The 12,160-nt window shown below is 44.1% G+C and overlaps 1 protein-coding gene across 2 annotated transcripts in view; it reads right to left on the bottom strand.

Moving 5' to 3' along the window:
- Positions 1–2,339: 2,339 nt before the first annotated feature.
- The window catches only part of LOC122494830 (orphan sodium- and chloride-dependent neurotransmitter transporter NTT5-like), a 54,095-nt gene continuing 44,274 nt past the window's right edge, over positions 2,340–12,160 (bottom strand). For both annotated transcript variants that reach the window (XM_043600294.1, XM_043600293.1), the window contains 11 exons: positions 9,500–9,916; positions 8,897–9,054; positions 8,581–8,707; positions 8,212–8,387; positions 7,905–8,015; positions 7,489–7,730; positions 5,934–6,120; positions 5,336–5,537; positions 5,057–5,216; positions 3,767–3,929; positions 2,340–3,555 (listed from right to left, as the gene is read on the bottom strand). In XM_043600294.1, coding sequence (XP_043456229.1) covers positions 3,310–3,555; positions 3,767–3,929; positions 5,057–5,216; positions 5,336–5,537; positions 5,934–6,120; positions 7,489–7,730; positions 7,905–8,015; positions 8,212–8,387; positions 8,581–8,707; positions 8,897–9,054; positions 9,500–9,839 — 2,112 coding nt within the window. In that variant the 5' untranslated portion in view covers positions 9,840–9,916 and the 3' untranslated portion in view covers positions 2,340–3,309. The remainder of the gene's footprint in view (positions 3,556–3,766; positions 3,930–5,056; positions 5,217–5,335; positions 5,538–5,933; positions 6,121–7,488; positions 7,731–7,904; positions 8,016–8,211; positions 8,388–8,580; positions 8,708–8,896; positions 9,055–9,499; positions 9,917–12,160) is intronic.

Below are 12,160 nucleotides of genomic sequence, written 5' to 3'. Positions count from 1 at the left end.
ACATTATGTAAAGCTTCAATATCTAAAAGAGGGGGGAGCAGGTTCGCAGTAACCTGATGGTGTAGACTACAAAGTGTAGACGAGGACCTGGGTACTGATGGAAATTAGGATGTGATAAAGTGGAATTTCAAATGGGTGGACAAAACATGAATTATTCAGTGATTGGGGTGAAACAATTGGCACCTGGGAAAGATTATGCTCCTTACATCACAATACATTTCAGATGGGTCAAGGATCACACTATAAAAGATGAAAACATAATTCACTAGGAAGAAACATGGGCGGACATTTCCATAATCTTGGCACGGGGAAGGGCTTTCTAAGGATAACATAAAAACAAGAATCCATAAAGGAGAAATTTGGTAAGTTTGACCATATAAAAACGAAATCTCTGTAGGGAAAATAATAAGAAAAGGGATGGGCTAAATGTGTAAGGGGCATTAAGGAATCTACTCCTGAAATCATTGTTGCACCATATGCTAACTAACTTGGATGTAAACTAAAAAATAAATAATTAATTAAAAAAATAAGAAAATAAAACAAATTAAAAGGCATCAAACTCATAAAAGTTCATTTATAACAAAAAGCTTAATTTCCCTAATATACCAAGAATTTTTAATTTTTTTAAATATTTATTGATTTTTGAGACAGAAAAAGAGAGAGAGAGAGAGAGAGAGAGAGAGCGAGCGAGCAGGCTGGGGAGAGGCAGAGAGAGAGGGAGACACAGAATCTGAAGCAGGCTCTACGCACTGAGCTGTCAGCACAGAGCCTGACTCGGGGCTTGAACTCATGAGCTATGATCATGACCTGAGCCGAAGTTAGAGGCTTAACTGACCGAGACCCCAGGTGCCCCTTCATTTGTTTCTTAAATTCCACATATGATTAATCTCATATTTTTAATACTATAGTTTCTCTGTGCTACATTGATGGTAATTTATTTCCATATGTCTCTTTCTAGTTTTCTAATTGGTTATTTAACCCATCCATTGATGTTTTTAATCTTTGTGATTTTTCACTTCTTTTTGGTTCTTTTACAAATACCCTGATCATTTCTGAGTCTTTTGTATCTTGTTTTTAATTTCAACTCTTTTTGTCTTTAAATATACTAAGCATGTTGAGTTTATATTATGTACCTGTTAATTCCAGTACATTAGGTTTTTGAAGGTCTAATTCTACTACTTTTTTTTTTCTTCTAATCTTCCCTTAGGGTACCTTTTTCCTTGCATATTTTGTGATTTCTTTTTGTGACCTCATGTTCATGAAACGCTATGGGGCTTGGGAGAGGTTGTGTTTCCCCCAGAGATTATGTATATTTACTTATGACAGGTGCTGGAGGCAAGGTTGCTATCCACCGGCACCTTTTATATTAATCTCAACTGGGTTTTTCAGACTATGCATGTTGTGTGAATCTAAACCAAAATTCCATGTGAGAGAAGGTTTTGGGTTACAAATTCTCAAAAAAAAAAAAAAAAAAAGACATTACTTGCCTGCTATCAGAAATAGAACCAATACATACATATTTTCTTGCTATCTAACCCTTTCATAGCTTTCTATGTGTGGGGATTTCCTTTTCTTCCATGAACCCAAGTTCTTCTTTAGTCTTCACCTAAACTTTAAACCCAAAATCTCTAAGTTCCTACACTGGCATTTACTAGCTTTAACCCTTGCTGAATTCAAGCTTAGGTTTAATTTTTTTTAAATGTTTATTTATTTTTGAGAGAGAGAGGGAGAGAGAACACGAGCAGGGGAGGGGCAGAGAGAGAGGGAGTCACAGAAACTGAAGCAGGCTCCGGCTCTGAGCTGTCAGCACAGAGCCCAATGTGGGGCTGGAACCCATGAACCATGAGATCATGACCTGAGTCGAAGTTGGAGGCTTAACCGACTGAGCCACCCAGGCGCCCCAAGCTTAGGTTTAATTTTTTTTTTTAATTTTTTTTTAACGTTTATTTATTTTTGAGACAAAGAGAGACAGAGCATGAGCAGGGGAGGGTCAGAGAGAGAGGGAGACACAGAATCTGAAACGGGCTCCAGGCTCTGAGCTGTCAGCACAGAGCCCGACGCAGAGCTTGAACTCACGGACTGTGAGATCATGACCTGAGCCCAAGTCAGACGCTTAACCAACCAAGCCACCCAGGCGCCCCTAATTTTTGAACCTCTTAAAGATTTCCCTTAATTTCTTCTAAGCTCATCTATGCATTTAAAGAGGATTGTTGGGGTGCCTGTGTGCCTCAGTCGGTCAAGCATCTGACTCTTGATTTCAGCTCAGGTCATAATCTCACAGTTCATGAGTTCGAGCCTCACCTCAGGCTCTGCACTGTTAGTGCTTGGGATCCTCTCTCTCCCCTGCATACTCACTCTCACTCTCACTCTCTCTCACCCAAACAAATAAACTTAAAAAATTTTAAAGAAATAAAGAGGATTGTTGAAATATACTTGATGTTACACTTTAGGTGTCTTAATCTATGGTGTGTCTTGTTTGTCTTATTTTGTTGTCATATTGCCTTCAATGAAGTCCTCCTTGAGTCTTCAAACTCTGAAGTTAACCTCTACTGTCTCCCTCATTCTCTGGCAAATATCCTTCCTTCAGGCTCCTAGACCACCTTAGGAAAAATATATAATGTTGGATAAAGGTTTAAGCTCCTTGGTAGACTTGGTAAATGGATCAGCTATTCCTGCTTAAGAGAGACAGGAGGAAGTCACCAATTAGCAGATAGTTAACCACTTTGCCATAATCCACTTGACTCCACTGCTTTCTGAGACTATGGTCTCTTATCTGTTTCCTTACAGGAAGGGCCAGGCAGAGAGGGCCTGGGATTCTAGCATTTGAATTGAACAAAGTCAATGGAAGGCAAGAGTGGGAGTTGGGCATTTTTTTTCATGACAAAAGCAAAGTTTCACGGGTACTAGCACCATTTTTACCTTAGTTTCGTAGGGATCAGACCTGACACGTACCACCAATTCCAAGAGGAAGGCAGACTAGGAGAAGTAGGGGTCAGGCGTCACCATCAACCAAATACTGGAAGTCAAAAAACACCATTATTATGTGTCTGGTGAGGGCAAGTGTAGGAGATGCAGAGAATGACTGCTGTGTTAACCTCCATCTGGCCAGAAAAACTTTCCCAGTCCAGGAAAACAAAACATCTTTGAGTCCAGTTACATTAGCAATTGCTACTTTTACCTTTTCTAACGTCAAGTTGCCAGCCGGGGAGTTTCACTTTGAAAAAAAAAAAAAAAGCGATGTTTTGCCAAATAAACCAAGTCTTTATTTCCAAGATGAATTACTCACATGGCAGAGAGGTTTTTCCCTGGTTATTTATCCATTTTATCAACCTTTTGACTTTGCATCACCTGAAGCCGTGGATGGGGCTTCAGCGAGTTCCCTTTAGCTTCAGGTTTGAAGATAACTGTGACCTTACTGTTAATCACGGAGACTGGAAAAGCCACATCAATGAGTGTGTACAGGAAGTAGGCAGGGATAGGCAAGATGGTAATGACGATGGAGATGATGAGCAAGACTTTAGCCCATGATGGGTAAATTCGGATCACCTCATTTGACTGTGGAGAAAGGGAAGATTTAGAATACCCAGTTTCTCTGAAGAGGAAGGCTACAGAGGTTGGGGGTAGGGACATGAACCAAGACAAGAGACTAGATAACTGGGTCCCCAGGGAACCCAAGAATAAGGTGGCAGAGTCTTAGAGGCCAGAGAAGATCACAAAGTCCTCACCCGCTCCCTAAGGGGTTTTGGGGTCTGAGAGAGAGGCTCACAATGCTTGAGTCCCAGGCCAAGTAGGTGATGTTCTTCAGACACAGATGAATCAGGGTGTTTACAAACAGGACTAGCAGCACAAATGGAGACAGAAAGCACCACAGCCAACGAAAGATGGGGGAGATGGGGCGGCCCAACATGATAATCAGGTCTGCAAGGAACCTGGGAAGAAGGGCCACGAGGCTTTGGAGGGGCCTGTTCAGGCCTTTCCCAGCCTTGTGGAGGGGTCAATCCAAACCCAGCCTGGGAGACAGAGCTTCACGTTTCTTAAACGTTTCTGTTCACCTCCACAACCAGTTTTCTTCCCTCTAATGCATCTCGTTTCCGTCTGATTTCTGTCCCAGCCTCAGGATTAAAACAAAACAAAACAAAAAACAAAACAAAAACATTTCTCTCCTCCATCACCCTCAGGATAAAGGCTGAGTTCCTAATGTAGTTTCTTCAATCCCACTTATCCAGCTTTCTTTGGTGTACTTCTTAACCCCAACATATATGTACATTGGGTTCCTTTTGCCTAGAACGCCCTCCTTTTTTCTTTCCCTTGACAAACTCCCCTTCATCTGTCTCGATTCTGTTCAAGCATCCCCTCCTTGCCTGACCCTTCAATCTTCTTGACATAACCACCTGTGTTCCCAGAGTACCCTCGGCTACCTCTATCATAGGCTTACTACCCTGCCCCCCAAATCTGCTTACATACATCTCCTTTGGACTCCGAGAGCAGAAACTCGGTCTAATCTATCCCAGTATCCCCAGGGCTCACAAGGCCTGCCTGCCCCTTGGGCACACTCTGGGTAATATTTGAGAGTGAGTGTATGAATCAGCAACTGATGCCAAGAACCACTATCACCTAGAAATGCTGCCACATTTGGATTACACAATGCTTCTCAAATGTTAATGTGCAGACAATTTACTTGGGGTTCTTGTTAAAATTCAGATACAAAGGTCTGGGGTAGAGTCCAGGGTTTTATATTTTCAATAAACTCTCAGGCGATGCCAATGCTATTGGTCCAGAGCACATTTGAGAAGTGAGGGACTGTATGCCCACACTATCCTGGTTAAAAGTAGGGCTCAGGAGCTGCTAGGAGTTGATATAGTCTGTTCACTGCTTTTCCATTTCACAGCTATTTTCTCCAGGCATCAGCCCAGGCCTTCCTCCTTCCCACCCTCCTGGGGGCTCTCCATAAGCCCTGGGATCAGAGACCTGGCAGTGAGAGCAAGAGGGGCCGACACTCCCTAGAGACCCTAGCTGTGTGGGTGTATGGTTGGAGATCCTGGGCTTGGGACATCACCTCCTGGCTCCATAGATCCAGGCCATGGCCACATTCTCCAAGATGACAATGAGGAGGAGGGGCAGAGATGCCCAGTAATCATCCAGCAGGTTCACATAGTAGCTGCCAGAAGGTCTCACAAAAATGAGGCTGCCCAGGAACATAAGCACACAGATGGCCACTGAAGGAAAACATCAGATTTGTATCAAGGTCAGAATTCAGACTAGGTTATAAAAGAGTCCCAGTGGGGTTAAGCTAGACAATGGCCATAGGTGGGAGTGGGGTCATAGGTCCGAGCACCTGTAAGCAGTTTTGTCTGTTTCCTGAGGGAAGCGAAGGTGTCCTGGAGAGGGGTAATAATGCCCTGCATGATGCCTATCATGGTGCTCAGCCCCAGGTTTGCCAGCAACACGAAGATGACGATGGCCCAGAGAGTGGATCCAGAAAACACAGAGATGATATCAGTAATTGCCACAAAAGCCACACCAGGACCCTCCATAACCTGTGAGTGAAGGGAGGAATGGTAAGGGCTCTGAGCTCATTCTGTAGAACCCTAACTGCATTCTCCTCTCCTCCTCTAGGAAACGACCTGTAGCACTGTCGATGGACTTAAACTCCTCTGGCCTTGAGGCATGAGGACTTCCTCCGACAACAGCTGCTAGTCTGGCAACTCTTTGGGGATGGGGTGAACAGGCTTATATGAACTCTAGTGCTTGGTGCTCTGGAGGCTACACCTGCATTATCACAGAAGGATACTGTGAACCTTGGTCCTGGTTGTTCAGGATGCTGCCGAGAATTGCCTTTCTGAATTCTAGAGGCACCTAAGGAGAGCTGACATTTCTGGTGTGCTGGGGGCTTTGAAGGGAACATTTGGACCCCATCCCCAACCCCTACCTACCTCCTTCAATTGTTCAGATAAGTTGCAATTGGACAAATGGGGAAGGATCATGCTTTTCATTTGTTCAGGAAGGTTCTTGAACCATTTGGGGTAGATGGAGCTTGGCTCATAATACAGACTGTCTGGGGGCTGGACCTCAGGAGGCAGCACCCCGGTAACTATCAGATTCATCACTGTCTTGGCATTCCTGGGGACAGGGGTAGAATCACATAAAACCATTTGGCCCTTTAAGATAACTTCTCTCTTATCTTTCACACAAGAAGGAAAACCACTAGTCTGGAGTTTTTGATCTGGTTAATGTGCAGCCTGCACTGAAACCTGGGTCTCCAGGGTCCTGGCCCTCACTGCCTGACACCTACTTTCATAATGTGTCTGCGGGAGGCCACAGAGTTTCTGCCTTAAGACCTGGAGGGGTCTTTCCTACAGTGTCATGGAGGGCTTTAGGACCTATACCTCCTACTAGACAATTTCAGGACGACATTGAAGCTTCTCAGCTTCCTTGACCTGCTGGCCTCTCCAATCTCTTAATGTACAACTCTTCACCTTCTCTATTTTGGACATACTCAACCATTAAGCCTGCTTCCACTTGCCATGCTCCCCATTGCTCAGTATCTCTGGCACGTGGTGTTCTCTCTGCCTAGCACCACCCACTCTGATCCCACTCAGTCTACCCAAATTCTACCACTATACCATTCTCTATATGCAAATTCCTACACATCCTTACTCAGCCCCCCAAACTCTGTTTACTGCCATGGAAAGCTATTCAAGATTTACTTCCATAAGGGCAAGTCAACAAGCTGCAGAAAAGTAGTATGGTGTGATCCGATCTTTTTAATGATATGTTTTTATATGTAGGTCTATGAATGGGAAACATTATGAAAGCATGCTAAGTGGTGGTTATTTGTCAGGAGACAGACTCAGCTTGGGATTGCCTCCACCGGAAGGTCTTCTCTGACTGCCCCAGGAAGTTAGTGGTTTGCTTTTCTGTGTCTCTTCATCATCCCTTACTACCAGTTATCATCTACTTTGTGATTATCTTTAGTATATGCTTCCTCAAAAGACTGTGGTTTTCTTTAGGGCAGGGATGGTGGTCTGCCTCACCATTGGTTGTGTTTCCAGAACTCAACACAGGGTTGGCAGATAGGAGGTGTTTTATAAATGTTTCATGGATATTTTTTAGAATGAATCTTATAGGAGAAGAAAATCAGGAATGGGCTCTGGGGGCTCTGGTGGTACTGTGGGTCTTTTTTTTTTTTTTTGCCTCTTGTCTAATGATTCAGCTAAAGCTGTTCTCCTAATTTTCCATGGCAATCCCCAGTTAAGAATGGGGTGAACACACCATTGGAAACCTCTGAGTTTGGGGCTTTATTAGTTTAGAAAGGCAGCCCTGAAAGAGACAGAGTTGGAGCAATTCAGGTGTTTCTACAGTTTAGGATGCTCCCATTTGAGGGTCCCATACTGACTGAGCCTAGATGGGGGCCTAGGCTGGAATTCCACTAGCTATTTCTAAGACTTTGGTCTTTTTGATGATCTGCATATGAAATATTGGGCTCACTTTACATAACATTTGTTGTTGTTCTTTGTGGCCAAGTGGCCCATTGTGGCAGATACAAACACCATGGCGGTCAGTGAGGCAACCAAGTTGAGAAGAGCCACAGCAAAGGCATCCATGACACAGTTGTTGGATCGAGGGATGTATGAGCTGATTGCGATGAAGCTGCCAAAGCCGTGGCCCATGGATAAAAAGATCTGGTTCCCTGTCCGGCGCCACACTTCCACAGAGTACAGAGCTGGCACCTGGGGAGAAGTACCATGCAAACTGAGATATAAAGTGAGGAGGGGTCTGTGATCTGATGGAAGATGAGGAGGGGGTGAAGGAGGGAACTAGGAGGACCTCTACCAGACTGACAACCATCCTGTCCCTGACACCCCCATGTGGGTAAGAGAATTCAAGGGCAGGGGACACCTCACCTGGGCAGCCAACAAACTGTCGAGACCAAATTTTGCACCCTCCAGCGTGAGACTCCGGATAAGGAGACAGAAAAGGATGAAGTAGGAAAGGATCACTGAGACATACAGCATCTGAGTGGGAAGTATGATTCAGAAACAGAGTTCAGCAAAGACAGACGCTGGGACAGTAGGATCAAAGGCTACTGAGTCAAAGGTCATATTAGTATGTGTTAGAAGGTAGAGGCCTACAGGCATCAGGTTAGGAGAATATTAGGGGGTCTCAGGTAGAAAGGAGTCCATCAGATTAGTAAGTTAGAGAGTGGCTCACCTTTCCAGAGGACTTGGGTCCTCTGATCATGGAGATGCAGATAATTAACCAGGTCACAAAGACAGAGACACTGAGATGCTTAACTGGTAGCCCACCCATTTCGATTTTGTCTGTGGCCTTCAATACATTCCGGTACCAAAAGTACGTAGTGGATGTTGTCCGCACACATTCAGGATCTGAGGTGAACTGGGCATGGAGGAAGCTGCAAGACCACGTGACTCCCCCTTCCAATTCCCCTCCACCTCCTCCTTCCAATCTCATTCAACATCTTCCTGCTCATCCCAATTTTCTCAACAATCTTCTTCCTTCTTCATTTCCCTATCCTTTTTTCAGCCCTCCCAATTGCCCTTTTCTTCCCTCTCTTCTCACCGTAAGTACTGGAGTTCCTCAGTAAGGGGCACACTGACCAAGGCAGTGGAGACTGGAAAGACTGAACTAAATAGAAGAGACTCCAGGCCATGAGCACACTGTAGTACAAGCCCACAATGCAGCACACCTAGGGACCAAGGAGAATTCTGGAGACAGGAGAAGAAAGGTAGGCCAGCAGAAAGCAGGGGATCTGACAGAGGACTGGGAACTCAAGAGACTTGACCTGTGGAAGTGAAGTCATGGGACCCATCCCAGGACAAGGGTCAGGGTAGGAGTGGGGTGTAAAGGCAGGCCGGGGCAGCCCAGGACTCCTCACCATGAAGCTGGTATACCCCACACCACCAATCCAGGGGCTGATGACCTTCCATACACCAATGCTGCCCTGACGCATTCTCTGACCAGCTGCCATCTCCAGGAATAGAAGAGGAACCCCGATCAAGAACAGCATGAGGATGTAGATGATGAGAAAACTGCCTGTGCAAGGGAGTCAGGAGGGCTCTGAGAACCACCTGGGTTTTCAGTGCCTAGACTTCTTTGGGGGCCAGGAAAACACATTCCTCCCGCCCCCCGTGACCTCCCTCAGGGCCACAGGCATCAGGGCTCAACTGTTTCCACATCCCTCATAGTCCCAGGTGTCCCTTCTCCCCCAATTTCTGGAAGACCCAGATGCTTAGTTTCCAGCCCACCCTGGACCCAGGCCTCCAGCTCCACCGTCCTCATGAACCTAAATGTTCAGCTACCCTGCTCCCACCCACCCGACATCCTAGGTGTTCAGGTACCTGCCTCCTGTCCTAGTCAGGATCCCAAATCCCGCCCCCCCCCCCCCCCCCCACATATCTCAGAGACCTCGGAGTAGCAAGGACAGTCCTTTGGCTCCTCACCCCCTTGTGGGTCCATGATTCCTGGTCCCCAGGCTTACCACCTCCGTTGTGAAAACACAGGTAAGGAAAGCGCCAGATGGTGCTCAGCCCCACAGAGAAGCCCACCTGGGCCAGAAGGTATTCAATTTTATTGGCCCAGTATGGTCTATCAGGGGGGGCTTTATCCTTCAGTTCATCACTGTCTGTGGTCTCCAATATTTCATCATTATCTTCATCAGACCAAATGTTTGGTGACAGAGTGTCAAGCTTCTGTCCCTTCCCCATCAATTGCTCAGTAGGCAACTCAGACTTTAATAGCTGGGGAGCTGAGGAAGTAATAGTCAAGGATTTGGAGTCCGAAGGTCTAGACGTCTGGGATTTCTCATCTTGGGCCTCCATGTTTTCACTAACAGTTGTTATCCAGGGTGGACTCTAGTTCCTGCTTCTGCAGGGGTGAGGCCTCCTTCCTTGTTGACCTTAAGGACATCAAGAACTACAGACTTTAGATATATGAGCCAAGTAAAGACAAGACTAATTGTACAAGAACCCCTGAGGCCTCCAAACCCTCTTATCCTTATGTGGATAAGAACATGGAGTTCTCCACCCTTGAAAACATACCAAGGATATGCCTGCCTTTAGAAAATAATAATTTTAAAACAATACTATGTACAGTAATGCCAACAGACATAACATGCATAACAATAATTTTAACAAAAGATGGGCAAGACCTTTACACATACACACACACACACACACACACACACACACACATTATTGAGAGAAAATAAAATTAAGGGATATAGCATGTTTGTGAACTAGAAGTCTTAATAGTAAAACAATGTCAATTATCCCCAATTGATCTATAAATTCAATGCAGTTCTTATTGAAATCACACCAGGGTTTTTTGGGGAAATTGACAAGCTGATTCTAAAATGTACATGGAAGGGCTCCTGGGTGGCTCAGTCAGTTGAGCAACCGACTCTCAATTTCAGCTCCGGTCATGATCTCACGCTTCATGAGATCAAGTCCCGCATCAGGCTCTGTGCGGACAGCTTCAGATTCTCTCTCTCCCTCTCTCTCTCTGCCCCTCCTCCACTCATGCTCGCTCTTCCTCTCTCAATAAACAAACATTTTAAAACAAATAATAAAGTGTACATGGAAAGCAAAAGGCTTAGAATGATTAATACAATCTTGATAGAGAAGAAGCAAATGTAAAGACTAATTATAAAGCTACAGTAATTAAGAGAGTATGGTATTGGCACAGGGATCTATGGCATAAATAGATCCATGGATCAATGTGCTGCACTGTTGAATATGGTGCCTACAAGCCACATATGGCTGCTTAATTAAAATTAAGTAACATCAATGATTTAGTTCCTCAGTCATACTAGCCATGTATCAAGTGCTCAGTAGCCATACGGCTACCATACTGGAAGGACAGATATCAAACATTTCCATTACCACAGGAAGTTCTGTGGATACCACTGGGAGATTTCAGAAACTCACACAAATATAGGTGCCTGATCTACAATAAAGACAGCACTGCAAAGCTGTAGAGAAAGGGCATTCTTATCAATGAATCATTGGTTGTTAGAGGAACTGGATATCTACACAGAAATAAGTGAGCCCTGGCCTCCCCAACTTCACATATTAAACAATAATCTATTCAGAGAAGATTGAAGTTCTAAATGTGAATGATAAAACAATAACATCCCAGATGAAAAACCTAGGAGGGTATCGGCATGACTTGAGTGTAGGCACAGATTTCTTAAACGGGACACAAAAAGCACCAATCATAAAGGAAAAGTTTGACATATTGGATTAAATTAAAACTAGAAACTTCAATGGAAACAACAGTAATTGAATAAACAGACAAGCCCTAAGGCAGTGGAAGATATTTGCAAAATACGTGGTAGACAGAATAATGCCCTTCTCCAAGATATCCACATCCTAATCCCTAGAACCTATGAATATGTTACTTTACATGGAAAAAGTGACTTTTCAATATGGTTAAGTTATGGATCTTGAAAGGAGATTATCTGGATTATCTATGATGGGCCCAATGTATTTATAGGATCCTTATATGGGAAAAGGAAGGTAGAAGAGTCAGAATCCAAGAAGAAAATGGGATCGCAGGAGCAGAAGTTGGAGTAATGCACCTTGAACGTGGAGGAAGGTGCCATGATTCAAGGAATGCTAGCTGGAAAACTCTACGAAATGGATTCTTCCCTAGATCCTATGTAAGGAACACAGGAATACTGACACTTGCTTTTAGCCCAGCCAAATGGATTTCAGATTTCCAACCTCTAGAATGGTATGATAATACATTCATGTTGTTTTAAACCACTAAGTTTGTAGTTATTGTTAGAGTAACAGTGGGAAACTAACAAAATATATAACCCCAAAAGGGCCTGTTTCCCAAATGATATTTATAAAAGAAAGAAATATCTATAAATAAGAAAAAGTGGACAAGCTAAAAAGTGGAGGGAAGGGAAAAGAAAGCTTGAATAAGCTTACTAATAAAGGCTTGTAATATATACAAATCAATAGCCATAGGAAATGGTGGTCATTACTCAACTTCACTGGTCAACAAGAAAATGTAACTAAAACCACAATAAGAATAGATGGATATATATGTGATAAATTGCATAGAGTAAAATGTTAATTGTAGAACCGAGGTTGATGGTTATATGGATGGTCAGTGTATAAATATTCCAACT

The sequence above is a fragment of the Prionailurus bengalensis genome, chromosome E2 (assembly GCF_016509475.1).
Source record: "Prionailurus bengalensis isolate Pbe53 chromosome E2, Fcat_Pben_1.1_paternal_pri, whole genome shotgun sequence".
Taxonomy (NCBI): Eukaryota; Metazoa; Chordata; class Mammalia; order Carnivora; family Felidae; genus Prionailurus; species Prionailurus bengalensis.
The sequence above is the reverse complement of the archived record's forward strand: the minus strand, read 5'-3'. Positions and strand labels throughout refer to the sequence as shown.